Source organism: Hemitrygon akajei, chromosome 5 (assembly GCF_048418815.1).
Source record: "Hemitrygon akajei chromosome 5, sHemAka1.3, whole genome shotgun sequence".
Classification (NCBI taxonomy): domain Eukaryota; kingdom Metazoa; phylum Chordata; class Chondrichthyes; order Myliobatiformes; family Dasyatidae; genus Hemitrygon; species Hemitrygon akajei.
Genome location: NC_133128.1, coordinates 158,496,087 through 158,513,952, shown reverse-complemented (window position 1 = coordinate 158,513,952; position 17,866 = coordinate 158,496,087). Strand labels below are relative to the sequence as shown.

The window sequence follows — 17,866 nt, the reverse complement described above, 5'->3', positions numbered from 1 at the left end:
CAAGATACCCTTAAATTATAACCTCTCAATGTGCTTGCTACACACCTTTTTGTGTAGTAATTACTTGTGTATTTCCCTCGGGTTCAACTTGGAAACTTACTACCTTGTTTTGTGATCAAGAGCTATTACTGCATTTTGCTTTAGGCCATTTAATTCATCCGTCAACTCTTTATGCTCTTTCTCCTGTGTACCAAGAATGAGCTATTTTCCTAAAAGTGGAGGGCATCTTGTAAATTTTTCTTTCACTTGTGTTTATGGCCGTTTTACTTGCAATGTGACTTGGATTTCAGTATATTTCAGTTAATATTTAAACAAAGGTGAGGATATTCTACCAGGCAGTGCAGAACTAGATACAAAGCAATTGCTTGCCCTTTCTTCCTCACCTAATTGTCAGTAAAATTGAGAGATTGGGGAGTAGAACCTTTTAGCATCTAATGTTTCTAAGCTAATTATAGCATGCCGATGAATCAAAATTCTTGTTTTCTGCCTCAACACTGTACTCAACTTGCTGGCATAACATTGGATTATGTGCTAGCAGCCATCCTGGTCACTTGGGATGTGGTATGAGATTGCAGTTCGCTCTCAAACTAGGGTTAGTTTTATATTTTAGACCCTTGCTTGCCAGGAGGCGGATTGAGGCTGTCCAAACTCTCTTCACATACATCCTTGCAGACAGAAAAGAGGAAGAAACTCCTTGAAAAAGATTTTCTTTGTGGTAGGTAAAGTGAAACTGTTTGTAATACTTGAAGAATGTATTTGCATATAGCACTTAAAATCTTAATTATTTACAATTTCAACATTTGGGGGTAATTTCAAGTATAGCATAATTTGGCTTACAATTTGAAAATTCCTATCTTTTGCATGTATGAACTTGGGAAAATAAAGTAATTTCTAGCATTTTAAAAAATGAAGTTTCTTCTGGATTAATTCATAATATAAATATTAGACTGGTGAAGTTCAGAAGTATTTATATTCCCCATTGTTTCTCAATTTCCTCAACCCCTTTTTTTCCTCCTCTCTTCCAAATTCTCTAAAATGTCAACAATTTCAAATTCTTATGTAAATTGAGCCGGAAAGAATAAAACTGATAATTTTTCAATCGTGCTTCATTGTAAGATCTATTCATTCAAAAGCATTAGTCCTCACTTTTCAAAAACGCTTTAATGTTACTGAATTTTATCAATTTGGTATTTGCATAGGTCTAACCTGTCAATATGGTCATTTGCATATTACTAGGAAAAATATTTTTAAAAGAATAACTGAATCTCTTAATTGGATAGTATGTTGGCAGAGTCCCATTTTTAATGGGATGAATTGCTGCTTTAAGCTGTTCAGTAACTTGCATTTTCCTGTTTCTATAACAGAAAATTTAAATTGCAAACTTACCCAAGAGCCTAGGGCCTAGTGCTCATATAGCATCTCGAACGTAAAACTTTACTAATTTGAGTTTGTATTTCATTTTTAAAACTGGTGTATGATTGCACAGTCAACTTAATTCCTTAAGCACTAGATGACTGGATGTTTCCTATTAATAAACTAAATAGATTTTTTATTATTAGAATTATTTTTGAAATCAGAATTCTGTATCAACTATGTAGATGAAGTCAAACAGCTGGATTTTGGGGAACTACTTGAATTAAATTATTTATTTACTTTAAAGATGACTTAATGTTTGCAGACACATGGGATCCAATGTTACTACACATCTTGCGGTCATCCAGTTATATTCCCTTAGCACCTCTCTGTGTGCATTATTTCACATTTTTCTGAATTGAATTTCTTTTGATTCCTTTCCACCAAGCTAGAGTGATGATTCATGTGCTGCTGCACTGTTTAAGCACTCGAGGTTCATAGGATGGTTGATAGGATTGTGCTATATATATAATTTATCAATTATGCAGTTGAAACTGGTGTCACTGAAAAGCAAAACAATGTACAGGTACTGAAACTCAAAGTTCTGCATTAAGGTGGCTGGTCAGCAAACATCTGTGGAAAGAATGGAGAATTATTTCAATATGAACATTGTCTACAAATATTGACTAATGTTAACTGCAGTATACACTGATCATGTAAAGCAAACTTTGTGGAGAATTATCTAAAGTAACATGACTGCTAATATTTGCTCTGTCCAGATTCAGATATTTCTAGCAGAAGAATAGTTAATAATTTAAATATGGGTTAAAATTGATTACTTCTGCACATTCAAACAGTATATTCTGGCAGTGATTAGCGTGAGGATGATTTATTGCAGAGGAGAGAGACGTATATACTGGGCTGGACTTCCCTGGCAACTTGCTGCAGAACTCCATGTAACTCTTTCGCAGCCGGGAAGTTTCAAAATTCCACTGAATGTGTGTGTAAAGTTGAATGGCTTGAACTTCCTGATAAATGTTTATTTTGGTGAGGTAAAATAGTCATTTTAAACTCCACAAGGAGCTTAGTGTGGATGTGCCAAATTCCTACAGCTTTTCAGCAGCTATATTGGGGATTCTGCTTGTTGAACTCATGCTAGGTTAGTTACAGGCTTAATTCTGTAAATGAAAATGTATTTTTAAATGTCTTTTAGTTTCTAGTTTTCTTTTAAATAGTAATAGTACAATTAACATTTTTTATGTGTGAATGTTAGGCTTTCGTATGTAGAGTTTATTCATTGCTTTAATAATTGATTATGCGTGGAGTTATGACTTTGGTTATCTTCGGTGCAGGTGGGATTTGAAGCCATATCACAAAACCCAAGGGCTCCCTTCTGATCATGGTAGTGACAGCTTCATTTTTAAAAAAAAGATCACCAGAGGTTTGTCCCCAGGCAAGCAAGGTGCTTGTGACTAGATGAGTGGAGGGTATGGATGTCAAGCTGTTGCCAGGAATTCTGGATCATTATGTTTAACAATACTTCTGCCTACGATAAGAAATTTAACATGAAAAGAAATGCACTTTTTTTTAATGCCTTTCTCTGAATGTCACATGAGGACTCTGAAGAAGATTCATTTTGTTGAGGTATTTGAGTGCGGCCTCTGGTGGCGTAGTTTGATGTTTGTTCCTAACGCTTGTATCTCTGTTGGTTGTCAGCTGTTGAAATCTGAACTCTGGACTCAAAATTTATGATTGCAATATAGTTTTAAATCTGAGTAGCTTTGGTTATCCCCCTTCTCTGGTTTTAATCAAAATGTGTCTTGTTCAAGAGACTGAAGTGCCTTCTAATAGTTATTGGTTTGAGATTTTCTGATTTCTACCAAACTCCTGAGCATATTTGGAGTGGTATTGTAGCATAAGATGTTAAATAGAATTTCTAGGTGTAGATATTAAACCCATTTGCACGTGGATTTTGTGTAAAATGGCTTTTAAAATATTTGTAATTATTTCCATAGAAGCCCAGCTCACTAGAAAATTTAACCTGGATGATCTCCCTGAGCACTGGTATTTTTTTCTGGGCATTGTTTGTGCATGTGGTCAGTAAAATGTATGATGGTCATTTCATCTTTACACACATGACACATTGTGCCAATTTCTGCAATTGGTGCAAAAATGTGCAATCTATTACCTGTATTTTTCACACTTTGAGAAAAGGACCAAGCTCAACAGTTGGTTGTCAAACATACGATTTTTGTTTTTGTCCATGCTGGGATTTAATGTTTGGTTTCTGTACTTGTCGTGTTAGTGTTTTTTTAGAAGACTAAAAAATTAATGTATTTTTATTTCCGTGCGAGTACTTCTATTGACAAGCACTTCAGATTTTTTTACTCAGTGCTATTCTGATTCTGTGCTGGTGACTGCATCTGTAAAAGAACTCAAACTTGGTTTGGAATTCTGCTAGTTTGAGTGCTCTGCCAAGATTATCTTAAATCAGAATTGTTTCAGTTCCAGAAATTCTGAAGAAATTGGAAGAAAAAACACGTGAATTTGTTTTCTTTGCTGTGTTTTTTTTTATTTAGGCAGGTTATCATTTCATTAGCTTTGAATATCTAATGTAAAGTCCTATAATGTTGCCAGTGGAACTCATGGTTCCTAAAATAGGTTGAAAATAAAATGTTTCCTGAAAGAGGGTGCCACTAAAATGGAAAATACATTAGTTGTATTTTATAGTTTTATTTGTTTGAAGTTACTGAATTGTTTTAGTATGCTCTTAGTGTACATGGACAGAGATTCTTCATATTGCAAATCAATATTAATTTTTTATTCATTTTCATAGATAAATTTATAAGCTCACAGTGTGTAAATTTGACTGTTCTTTTATTGTTGATGGGCTGTAGTGTCAAGAAAGGAATAAACAAACATAAATTGCTTTGTCCTGTAGATTAACACAAAAAATAATGTATAGCTCCTTGAAAGAGGATACCACTAAAATGAAAACTGTGCTACAGTTTTTAATGGTTCATTTAAAACCTTTGTTTTTAATTTTTTAACAAAATCTGATTTCTGCATTTGAATTGAATTTTGTTTTTGCAGTGTGCTAAAGCAGTCAAAACTCCAGTGATAATGAAATCTAGAATGTCACTATATAACAAAGATAAGAGTTAACTTATTTATAAAAATATGGATGACACATAGTAAAGTTCCATTTAATTTGATTTGGCAAAAGTGTCAGCAATTTCAATTGAAGAAATGCATTATTATTTACAGCATTTGAGTACTATTGAATGTTTTTTACCTCCAAGATAATTTTAAATGACAAATTTGTCGATGTGGGATGTTTTGTTTTAAAACAAAGTCTACAAACTTGTAGCTATACTTTTTCATTAATTTGGAGTGAATGATATGGTGGCCTGAGTTTTCTCTGGCATTGGTTACTAAGCTCAAGTACTTGGCTGTACAGTAGACAAATTGCTTCACAAATGGTTGAGAGTACTTGTTGAACAGCTGATCTGTGTGAATTGGAAAATCCTGTGTTCAATTACTGATTTGCAATGAATTGTAAAGTATGGCACTTTAGTTCAGCAGTGTTAGGAAAGGGTGTTCTTGCTCTTGATTATATCACTATGCATATGTGGGAAGACCACAAGAACACTATCTACCTCATCTGTAAATATTTAAATACTTTGCCTGCCTTGTTAAGTTTTGCAAAATGCCCATTTGGTAAAGTGCCGGAGGGTGTCTTTTTGCCTGTGGTCATGTCGTCCATGAAGTCCTTTTTATATTTAAAAAAAAAAAAAAAAAATTGTTGGAAAACTGGTGAGGAACAAATTATTTTTACACTTCTTTGAGACTTCTACATTATACCTGGTTTTAAGTCGTCTTTATTTTTTATAGTCTTTCACCTCGGTGGAAATGAACTTCAGCCAGGAGAGCAAGTGGGAGCTGCATACTCTTTCACAACTTCAGTGTGCCAGTCTTCTGTAAATGGCCATAAAGGAGGTGTGTGTATACACAGACCAATTCCCAGTGTTTGTTTTTTTTTCCTTCATGGGATATCATAGCAGAAACCACCTGAAAACTGACAGCTCATCTGGCATGGCATTAAAGTTAACGATAAACAATCAGTAACTGAGAAGTTGCTGGTCAGTAGCTGTACCATTGGTCTGTCAACAGGGATTTGAAGCTTGTTTCCCATTTACACACTTGGGTGTGTCTGAAGTAACTTTTAAACAAAAAGCCCTATGTGAACTGGTTTCTGCATTTGAATTCAATGCAGTGAGTATGAGCTGTCTAAGTATATCCTGTTTTGCAAGAACTGAAGTGATCTGGAATTATTGTGTCGATTTACTCAAGCGTATGGCTGAATTCCGATCACTATTCATATCCACTTTTGCTGTCTACTACCCTGACTACATACCAAATCTTTAGTCAGTGTGATACCATCGTTTGCACGACACTGATGTAATACATGGGCAATTGATCATCTTTCTTCAGTATCCAGTTTGGCATTACTTAATCAAGTGTGAAAGACCAACCTGCACACAGGTATTGTGCTCTGGTCACATCTTAATTATCCTGTGAGCGCTTCACTCACTAGAAATGTCATCAGGCATTTGAGACTGATGCAGAAACACTGCATGTACGACTATGTACATACAGAGTAGTCCTTTCCTCTAAGCCATCACAATAGAGCTCCTAGCAAATGCATCTTTCACGACATAAATTGGTGCTATATAACATGAGCCTGATATCTGTGTAACTGTTGGAATGTGCTGTTTCCATTGTCAAAAATTCATTGCTATTTTGGACTCGCTACTCCAGAGGTACGGCACAGTTTACGATGTGGATGTGGTGAATTTTCATTTCGCTTTAATATTTTTACCCTTCCCAGAAGGGGGGAGAAGTTATCAAAAACTTTACAATTCAATCCTTGCTGCAAACAATATTATTTTAATATTTGATTCTTTTTTATGATGTGACTGATGCACTGAAAATTAAAATAAGTGAGTCATGTTTAAGAGCATTTTAAAAGCATTACTACTAAATTGAGTTAAGTTTTCATTTTTTTTATGCTTGGTAAAAATTGAGTAGGAGCAACACATGCATAATGTGTATGATATAGTTGTCCTTTTTAATTAATAGACTATAAATTGGGTAGACTCTTTGCTCTGAAAAGTTGTGTACATAATAGCAGAAATTAAATGTTCATTTCCGTTCAAGTTTCTGTATTTGCTATGCAACTTAAACATTTATTCTTAATTAATTTTGCATACTAGCAGTTAATATGCTTAAAATTAGATATCAGAACATAATAAGAAGCCTGGTATGCTTGCATAACACTAAGTCTTCATCGAGAATTGTTCAGAGATTACTCATGTAAATGGACAGAAGCAAGATCTTAAAACTGAATTTGTATATTTGTAATAAACATGGCATACACACCACATCAGATTGTTATGAAATACATGCATGGCGCGAAACACTTCCTCTGATGCCACTTGTTCAGTGTAAAAAAAAATCTTAGCAGAGAGTTGATGCGAAGTAGTTAATTTTATTCATCTGTAATAATGCATCATTTTTCTGATGTGTAAAATGTACGTTTGTTTCAGTCTTTGATAACTTTTGATTATCAGCATATTGTTTATATTGCAGGAATCCATGATAAATATCATGAGTTTGAATGTATACCTTCAGTGCAAAATGGCACTCTAAGCCCTCTGTATGTACTTAACTTTTAAACTCGTGGATTAAAATAGTAGATTTTCTTTGCCTCCTTTTTGGGCAAAATGTTCTCTTAATTGTCTCAGAAGTGATATTAAGGACTTTTCTATTGACATTTCTATTTACAATTTCAAAAAAAAATCAATAAAGCCTTTAAACAAGCATAAGTTAACATGTAAAGTTCTTTACTTTTGGAGAAAAATTGGATAGAATTTTGATACTTTAGTTATCAAAATTAATTGCTGCCTCTTTGAATTTAAAATATAATTTTGTCCAATGATTGCTGTTTTATTTTGTGAACACTTAAGATTCAAAGGATGGCGAAGAGAGTGTGGACAAGTAGAGACAAACTTAATTAAGCATGGCTTAGACTATAGTAGATGGGGGGGAAGGAGCAATGTAGTGGCGGGGGGGAGAATGAATTTAGAAAATAATGAGTCTCTGAGCTTTTAATATTGGTTATGCAAATAAACTCATTTTGATAATCTAAAGTTTTGTACAATGTAATAAGTGGATTGGACAAGGAAAAGCAAAGTCATACTAGAATTGGAAAATAACTAGACTTGCAGATGTTTTGGATGATGGAATGCAAATAGAAAGCCAAATCCAACATTGTTACATTTATGAAAAAAGTGAAGAATCATAGTTTCGGAATTCTTATACAATGTAATTGATGGATAAGTCAAGCTGAGAGGATGACAAAGACATCGGTGAAGTTTGGCAGAAATCAAATGCCATGTCATGATGTTGAACTGTGGAAGTTGTATATGGATACCAGTGCTGCGGTGCTTGGATCAGGCCAGTTAGGTTTTCAGCAGGAGGGAAATTTCATGTGATGCCCTGAGCTCTACTGCAGATGAATTGGAAACATGGCTCAATTACAATGTGATGCTGTCAAAGACATACATTTGATAAGATGGTGCTATTTATGGAGTTAAAATGACGGCTAGGTAAATTGGATGGGGTTTGTATGGTATCAATACAAATTAGTAGCAATAACTACTGAAAGTTTGTTATCAACGTTACGTAGCTACCGATACAGAATATAAATTAATGTAACATTTTGCTATTTAGCTTAGATTTGTAAAACATTGTTTCTCCTAATTTAATAAAGCTGTTTCCAAATACAAGCTGTAGATGGAAAATAGATCTAAATACAGTTTATTCTATTGATAGTTTAAGTTATATATACATATTTTGGTTATTGCAAATACTTCAATGTAGTCATACTGTTTTGTAGTCTTGAATTGTTTTTAATTATCTGAAATTTCCTTACACCAGGCATTCAGTTGGTGATACCAAAGTTCCCTTTTGTCTTCAATCCTGTGTGAAACCATTGAAATATGCTGTTGCCATACATGACCTTGGGACTGAGAATGTTCACAAATATGTTGGGAAAGAACCCAGTGGATTACGTTTCAACAAACTCTTCCTGAATGAAGAAGGTAGAATTTGTATTATAAATTTTTCTGCTGTTTTTTAACAAATCATCTCAGATATATTAATAGAATATATTTAAATATTTCATATTTTTAATTTCTTGAATTGATAATCCGTTTCCAGATACTAATTTTGTTGTTAATGCCACTGACTTTTTAGGCATCTAAGTCTGGTCTTTTCACAAATATATTGATTAATTATATTTGTTCATAATTCTCAAAATTTAGAAGGTTTTGAGATAATTATAGCCTTTAGCAATTGTTGGTAAATGTGTCCTTATTTTCATGCAAGTTATGTGAGATGTATGAAGTTGAACATCAAGGAACTGCTCTGGGGAAAATGTAACCAATTCATCAGTGTACACAGCACCAGTCTTTCTGTGAAACTTTTATATCTCAGTCTAAATTTGTATCAGAAGAATTATTTAGTAACTTTTTGTTTTCCATTTGTTGAAATGTGTTCAGCCACGTTTTTACTCTCCTATTTTTCTATAAATTGTTGCCCTTCTGCATTTAAAGATTTTCTAGAAGACCTTTCCATACTGCCAAACCAAGGTTTTTTTTTTACTCTTCCATGTTAGTTCTGACTTAATCTTGCTCTTCCTCTGTCCACAAAGTAGCATTTTTGGGCATTTTATTTGCCAAGGTTCTAATGTAATTGCAAGTTGTAGAATGGTGGGAATGCTGTAGGGGAGTTTTGATGGTGGGTAAGTGGAGAAAGGATTAAAATCTGAGTAAGCCTGTTGGGAAGATTATTATTCCGCTGTAGACTGTCACAAATGGTTTCAATTATTTTAATAGAGTAATTTGTTAAGAATTTTAGGAGACATTATCATTTGAACCTCGAAAAAGGAAATTTAGAGGTTTGACATTGGTTGGGACATAATTTTAAAAAATGTACATAAGTAAGTGTGAGGTTGTAATGTAGAAATTGCAACAAGGGATAACACTAGCCCAACAGAATAATAAAAGGAAAAGTGTCCTACCATTCATAGTGCAAGTCCTATGCTGGTTTGACTTTACAAACATGTCGCCTTATAATTAAATGTGTTGAAATCTACTTGCTATTTCTGTAACTGATTACGATCCCCTATAATCTACAGTCACTTTCACTTTCGACAGCACCTCCTAATTTTGTGTCATCCACAAACCTGATCAAGCCTTGTGCATTCTATAATAAATGTCCAAATACCAACCACCGTGGCATGCCACTTGTCACTGGCCTCCAAGAAATGATGTTCACCATTGGCCTTCATTTTCTACCCATGACCCAATTTTGAATGCACAAAGCTAGCTCTTCCTGGATTCCATAGGACACAACTATCCAAACCTGCCTACCGTGTGGATCCTTGTGAAGTCTCAATAAACAATATCCAATGCCCTTCCATCATCTACCTATTTCGCTCCTCTTCATAGAACTCTGAAAAAACTTTCAAGCATGACTTTCCATGCACAAAAACATGCGGAGTCCTCCTAAATCAGAATATATCCAAATGCTGGTAGATTCTGTCCCTCCAGTAACTTGCCCTCTACAGACATCAGGCTGACTAATCTGTAGTTCCCTGGTGGATCCCTGCTATACTTTTTATATATTTAAAAAAAAAAACAGCAACATTATCCATTTTCCATTCTTCAGAACCTTCACCTTCAGAACAAATGATGAAATAAATGCTTCCTCAAGCACCCCCATAATTTCCTCTCTAGCCTTCCGCAAAGTCAAAGAATGCTTTGTGAGGCCTTTGGGATTTATTTGATGTGCTCTAAGAATGCAGTTAACTGCTCCCTGGTAATATGAACGTTCACACCATTTCCACTTACTTCCCTTCTGGACCAACTGTGTTCTTCTCCTCAGTGGACTACAAGGCGAAATCTTTGTTAAAAATCCATTCAGTTCCTTCAGCTAAAGACATAATTGGCCCTGTTGATCTTTAAGGAGACCTACTCTTCCAAGCTGCACTTTTATTCTTAATAGAGTGGCCACTGAATGTACTAGACACATCTGTACATTTCATTAATGCAAATAGCTAACCTGCCAATCATGACAGTAACTCAATGTATAAAAAGCATGCAAACATTGTAAAGAAGTTCTGTTATTCAGGCAAAACATAACAATGGGGAAGAATTATGATTTAAGTGTGGTTTGAATATCTCAGTTTGAAACTGCTGATATCCTGGGATTTTCATGCACAGTATTCTCTGCAGTTCACAGAGAATGGTGTCAGAAATGACATACATCCAGTGGGTGGCAGTTCTGTGAGTAAAATGCTTAGTTAGTAAGAGAGGTCAGAGGAGAATGGCCAGAATGGTTCAAGCTAACAGGAAGGTGACCGTAACACAAATAACCATGTGTTACAATAGTAGTGTGCAGAAGATCTCTGCTGGATCATATATTATATAGCATGTATTGTATCATATATTTTATATATATCATATTATATATATCATATAATTCAGGAAACTTTCATGGATGCAGTTCATATATTCCACCTTATCCAAGCCCTTAACACTCTGGATGGTCCAGTAAATACTAGGGACATGAAAATCTTCCACTAGTTCAACGCTATTATTCTTCCAGTCTAATTCCCACCAAATTAGTCCCACTCCATTGTAGGACCTGAACCTCTGGAATGTGATCTATCGTTTTCCATCACTTTCTTAAAAGTAATGGAATTATGGTGACTGGGGATATGGTGCTCTCCTACTGCCCCTTCAGTTGCCTTGCTACTTAAATGTTAAGCATTGAAATAAATGCTGTTTAACTGAGTATTTCTTTCCGTGACATAACTGTGGCTCTGGCCATCCTGATAACTAGATTTAATCTTGCTGGCTACTGCTTTATCAAATGACTTGTTCCTGCTCAGTTTCCCCACCCCTGTTTGCGACCTTGTTAGCACGTGACACCAGGGCTAAGCTGAAGATCACAACTCTCAGTCCTACTTAACTAACTCCCTATGCTCATTTTACAGAACATCATCCCTTGACCTACTCAGTTTTTGAACCAACATGTACAATGATCTCTTGCTGTTCATCTTCCCCCTGTAAATGTGGGGTGCTGTGGGATTCTGGTAGATGAGAGTAGGAGGCCTGAGGCAGATCCAACATGATATTAAATGGTCAGGCATGCAGAAAGGGATTAAGAGGCCTACTCTTGCTCCTATTGTTATTTTAGAACAGAAATTTCCCTGGAAATTAATTATTTAAATAAAAAGTGGAGCAATTTAAGAAACTGAAAAGGAGGTAAGATTTGCATTCTTGAAAACATCAGTGACCTTAAATGAATGCACTGTGTATATCAGTGAAGTTCTGTGATTTGGGTAGAACATTAGTGATTGTTAATTAATGGAACTGCCTGGAGGAAGTAACAATATTAAGACAATTGTAGTTGTGAGTAGCTGTGTAGAAATTGGCTTCTAATCTACCTTCCCTTGCATTTCCACGAATGCATCTTCCATTCCTTTCCTTTAATGCTATTGGTACATAGCTGTTGACACCTATAGCTACTTTTACTTCAGTGGTCTCCCTTTTATATCTGTGACAGCCTCTTTTGTTTCAGATAAACCACACAATCCAATGGTAAACGCTGGGGCCATTGTAGTAACTTCACTTATTAAGGTGAGTAGTTTGTTTTTTTGGCTGACTTATTAAATTTTGTACATTTGGATTTTACCACTGTATTTACTATTTCAGGAGAAAAACTCAATTAGAGAGAACACAAATATGGATTAATAATACTTGAATATTCAAGCAATTTGCAGTGATTTCTGACTTGTTTGTGATGGATCCACACTCCTTGACCAGTGGTCCCCTTTGTTGTTTGTTAATCTTGGCTTTCAAAACACAGCTTCTGCCATTTGTAAGATCAAAAACAGTTGTAAGTAAGCTTCCAACTAACAGTTTATTTAGTGTCTGGTTGTAAAACAGCAGTTGATCTTCAGTTCTTAAAATGTAAGTGGAAAACAATATTCCAGTTAGAAGTTAAAACAAGTATTGTCCATAGCGGCTTTGAAGAAGTGAGGAGGATACTAGCGCATTGCATCTGCTTTACTACTGCTCACTGATGCAGTATAAGATAATTGGTTGTATGATTTGAATTGTTCCTAACAGACAAGCTGACTCTTAAGTTGCTTTGTTCTAGGAAGCTTGCAGAACAGATGGATAATATCATTTAGCATATCAAATATCTGATATGTTTATAGTTGGAAGGTTTATGTACTCAAGGAATTTAGCTTTACTGTATTAATTATGGAACTGTGTCTCCAAAAGGTGTATTTAGACTGTGTTAAAAGGATATGTGAGGAAATGTTATGTATGTGTGAAGTCACCCAAGTGGCTGAAAAGGGTATAAATGTAGAGAGCAGTTCGGGTTTATAGGTATGGGGTTAAGAACAGAAAGAAGAAAATGGAAGAAACATGGGGTAAACTAGAATCTGTTCCTCCAGCTTCAGTTTCTACAACGGACGATTTGTTTGTCTGCATTGTGGCATATATTTTAGTTTGTAGAAATTGTACCTGTGTTTCGTAATCCTTTGTTCTTTTGTGTTTTAACAAATGGTTTTATGTTTAAATGTGTATCATTCAAAATAAATGAACTGTTTTTAAACTACTTTGTTAGATGGAAGTATCTTCTCTTTTGTAGGGAGAGGGGACCCACTACTCTAGTGGACATTGACAGTAAGCTCTCCATGGAGATTGGGTAGTTGCAGTTTAATCTCCCTTAAGTGAGAGTTCTTGTGGCTATTAATGTCCAATAGGGCTTAAGGTCTACGTTAGAGTTTAGAACTTTGGTCAGCAAGCACAATGGCATCACATGTAATTAGTCACATTTATTCACTTTTTAACCCACTTAACAGAATTGTACTAATCCACAACTTTCTATTTTGTAAGGGATTTTTTTTCATATATTGTAGGTACCTTGTGAAAAACATTTTGAAAATCCAAGTAGATGCATTCTACTGGAGTACCCTCGATCACCAATCTACTTGAAAAGGAATCAGTCAATTAGAGAAAAGGCTCTTTGTTTCAGAAGACGTAATGAGTATCTCTGAGAACACTTTCCTGTTTCTTCATTCTCTTAACATACATAGCTGGCAAATTCACTTCCATTGTGGTGTTATATAAAACAAACCTGAGACTCTTGCTAGGACATTATTCATTAGGGCATTGGAGAATGAGAGGTGATCATAAAGAGGTGTATAAAATCATGAGGTGTATAGATAAGATAAATAACTAGGAATAATGTCCAAAGCAAAAACTACAATTATTTTCTTTTGGGTAGTATTTGATAGTAAAATTTCTGAACCCTGTTTCTCTTTCAGACTGAAACCTAGAAAGTAAAGACTTCAAAAATCAAGATGAATTTACTTGGTTATTTTAGAATGTATTTCTCTGCCACACTACCTAATAGAAGAACACAATGAACTACATTTTAAAAACAACACTCACATTTCTTTACATTTTCAATAGAAACAAATCGTACTGGTACAGTATTTTGTTTTTTGAATGCAGAATGCATTCTTTGAGTGAAGGATGTGTCTTTGACCAAGGTTGGGGGTAAACTATGAACTAGTGGTCATAGATTTAAGGTGACAAGAAACCTGAATGGCAACTTTTTCTTTCACCCAGAGGTTGGACCATATATGGACTGAGCTGCTAGAGGAAGTGGTTGAGGCAGGCATGTTAATCATATTTAAAAGGACTGGTACATGGTTAGGAAACGTCTGTAGAGATATGGTCCAAAGTACATGTATGTCACAGTATACAACCCTGAGATTAATTTTCTTGTCAGCATACTCAACAAGCCTTTAGAATAGTAACTATAAAAAGCTGAATAGAAAATCGGAGTGCAAAAGACAGCAAACTGCAAATGCAAATATAAATAAATTTTAAAAAATAGTGAACATGAGATGAAGAACCCCTGAAAGTGAGTCCATTGGTTGTGGGAACATTTCAGTGATGGGGCAACTGAAGTTAAGTGAAGTTTTCCCCTTTTGTTCCAGAACCTGATGTTTGAGGGGTTGCAACTATTCTTGAACCTGGTGGTGGTGTGAGTCCTGAGGCTCTTGTACCTTCCCCCTGATGGCAACCCCATGAGAAGAGAGCATTACTTGGGTCATGGGGAAATATGATAATAAATGCTGCTTTCCTCCGACAGTGTTTCTTGTAGATGTGCTCAATGGTTGGGAGAGCTTTACCCATGATGTACAGAACCAAATCCACTACCTTTTGTAGGATATTCCATTCAAGGGCAGTGGTGTTGCCATACCAGGCTGTGGCACAGGCACATATATTCTCCACAACACATCTGTAGAAGTTTATCAAAGTTTTCGATGTTTTGCCAAATCTCCGCGAACTCCTAAGGAAGTAGAGATGCGGTTGAGCGTTTTCTTCATGGTTGCACTTGCGTGCTGCGCCCAGGACAAGTCCTCTAAAATCGTAACACCCAAGAATTTAAAGTTGCTAATCTTCCCTGAGGAGTGGCTCATGGACCTTCGGTGTCCCTTTCTTTGAAGTTGACAATCAGTTCCTTGGTTTTGCTGACTTTGAGGGGTTGTTGTTGTGACACCACTCAGTCAGATTTTCAGTCTCCCTCCTATATGCTGATTCATCACCACCTTTGATTCGGCCTATGACAGTGGTGTCATCAGCAAACTTGAATATGGCATTGGAGCTGTGCTTAGCCGCACACTCATAAGTGTAAAGTGAGTAGAGAAGGGGGCTAAACACACAGCTTTGTGGTGCACAGGTGCTGATGGAGATTGTGGAGATGGTTTTGCCAATCCAAACTGACTGGGGTCTGTAAGTGAGGAAATCCAGGATCCAATTGCACAAGGAAATATTGAGGCCAAGGTCTTGGAGCTTACCGGTTAGTTTTGATGAGATGATAGTATTGAATGCTGAGTTGTAGTTGATTTTTTTAAAAAAATCTTGACGTATGCATCTTTGTCCAGATGTTTCAGGGTTGATCGAAGAGCCAATGAGATGGCATTTGCTGTGGACTTGTTGCTCCCGTAGGCAAATTGGGGCAGATCCCAGTTGCTTCTCAGACAGGAACCGCTATGTTTCATCACCAACCTCTCAAAGCACTTAATCACTGTGAATATAAGTGCAACTGGGAGATGGTCATTGAGGCAAGTCACCACACACTGCCAAAGCGAGAGGTTAACTATCTCAGTGAACACACCAGCCAGTTGATCAGCACAAATTTTTAGAACGTGGCCAGGTATACTCTTTCCAGTCAGGGTGCTTTTTGTGGGTTCACCCTCCTGAAGACAGCCTGCACATCAGCTTCAGAGACTGAAGTCAAAGGAACATCAGGGGATGTGGGAGTTTGCACAGTTTCAATCATTTGGATTTGGAAGTGCCAGAAAAGACTGAGTGAAGACAAATCTATTTCACTACTTCAAGTTAGGAAATGAGAATAATTTGAAAGTATCAACAATCATTTTGAATGTTGCAATGAAAATGAAGATGTTGAAGATGCAATTGTTAAAAAACATTGTATCTGCACTAGGCGTCTGTGCTGATTTTGTTCTTTTAGTCAATCAAAAACACGGCAGCGTACACTAGCTGAATTCATCCATTGAAAACTATTACAAATTGATAGATTTATAATACTGTAGTGGCATTGGTAATGTTCTGATTTATTTTGTATTTCTATTGAATACATAATTTGTTACTCCATTAAATGGTAGTTTCTTTTATTTTTAAAAAATATTTCCATGAAATTTTGGCTAACTGGGCAGTCACGTAACTGGGCCAAAATCTGTTGGTCCTGATATGTCCCAATTAACCAGAATCTACTGTATTTTCGTTTTCTGTGCTAAGCAAGAATATGACATTAAATAGTCAATTCACTTATGAAGCTATCTGTAGAAATATTTGGTATGCACTTTTGTAATTCTAACTCTGATTTAATATTTTTTTTCCTCAGCATGGACTAAGCAATGCAGAAAAATTTGATTATGTGAGTATTTTACCCATTTTAATCTGTGCATGTAAAGAAAGCTACCTTGATCATTCATTACATTTGTCAATAATTTCTAAATGAGAATACTTTCAAAATTGAGTTTTTTCCCCCCCACAGGTTACACAGTTCTTGAATCAAATGGCTGGAAATGAATACGTTGGCTTTAATAATGCAACGTAAGTTAACTTTGTCTTTCCTTCAAGTCATTAGTTGTCTTCAATAATGTGCACAAATTAATAGACTATTAAATTTGCATCCTTAAAGAATATTTGCTTATGAAGTGTTTTCCTTTGCAGTTATTCATTAGACTAGATAGAGCCTTTTGAAATATCTGAGAAAATCAAGCAATATTGTAAAATGACATTTATATTGGAACTGTATTACACCCAAAACAACTTTGATTCTTGTACAGTACTATTTAAACAGCTGCTTCTGACTGGAGGCATTTTCTTGGTATCTCGTATATCAAGGATATGAACCCCCTTTTTTTTGTAAATAACTTAATTTCTGAAAATAAGGTTGCATGTAATTTATTTGGGGATGGATTTTTAACCGATAGCACCGTTTTAAGGAAGTAAATAAGAACTTTTGATCCTCTCTGTTACAACATCTGTTGGGCAATGGTGGCTCTGTTTTATGGTTTAGAGTTCAAAAATTGCAGGAATAATTGAATTTCCACCATCCTGGTACTGAGCTTATGTTATTCTGCAGAACATAGCTTTATTGTTGTAATTTAGTCCTCCATTTCGAACATCTACAGCTATGTAGCCACCATACTTGGGGGTAGAGGGGTGGGGGAAGACATCCATTTCTGCTCTCTGCTACTTGGTCAGGCTGAGTAGTATGGCCTCTTTGCACTGAGATGTGCAGTTTAGAATCAGAATCAGGTTTATTATCACTGGCATGTTAACTTAGCAGTTCAATGCAATACATAATATAGAAGAAAAAATAATTAATAATGATAATTAATAGCTCAATTCAGTATACATATATTGAGTAGATTTTCAAAAATGTGCATAAAGCAGAAATACTCTATATTTTTTAAAAAGTGAGGTAGTGTCCAAGGGTTCATTGTCCATTTAGGAATCAGATTGCAGAGGGGAAAAAGCTGTTCTGAATCCCTGAGCGTGTGCCTTCAGGCTCCTGTACCTTGTACCTGATGGTAACAGTGAGTAAAGGGTATGCCCTGCATGCTGGAGGTCCTTGACAATGGACGCAGTCTTTCTGAGACACCGGTCTTTGAAGATGTCCTGGGTATTTTGTAGGCTAGCACCCAAGATGGAGCTGACTAGATTTACAACCCTCTGCAGCTTCTTTTTCACCCCCCCCCCCCCCCCACCCAGCCATACCAGACAGTGATGCAGCCTGTCAGAATGCTCTCCATGGT

General features: G+C 35.8%; 1 protein-coding gene across 5 annotated transcripts in view; it reads left to right on the top strand.

Annotated features, from left to right (window-relative positions):
- Window positions 1-17,866, top strand: part of glsb (glutaminase b) — an 83,386-nt gene that overhangs the window by 21,166 nt on the left and 44,354 nt on the right. For 3 of the 5 annotated variants that reach the window (XM_073046973.1, XM_073046974.1, XM_073046976.1), the window contains exons 6-9: window positions 8,356-8,519; window positions 12,052-12,125; window positions 16,444-16,476; window positions 16,597-16,655. In XM_073046973.1, coding sequence (XP_072903074.1) covers window positions 8,356-8,519; window positions 12,052-12,125; window positions 16,444-16,476; window positions 16,597-16,655 — 330 coding nt within the window. The remainder of the gene's footprint in view (window positions 1-8,355; window positions 8,520-12,051; window positions 12,126-16,443; window positions 16,477-16,596; window positions 16,656-17,866) is intronic. The other 2 variants (XM_073046975.1, XM_073046977.1) reach the window with 1 other exon arrangement.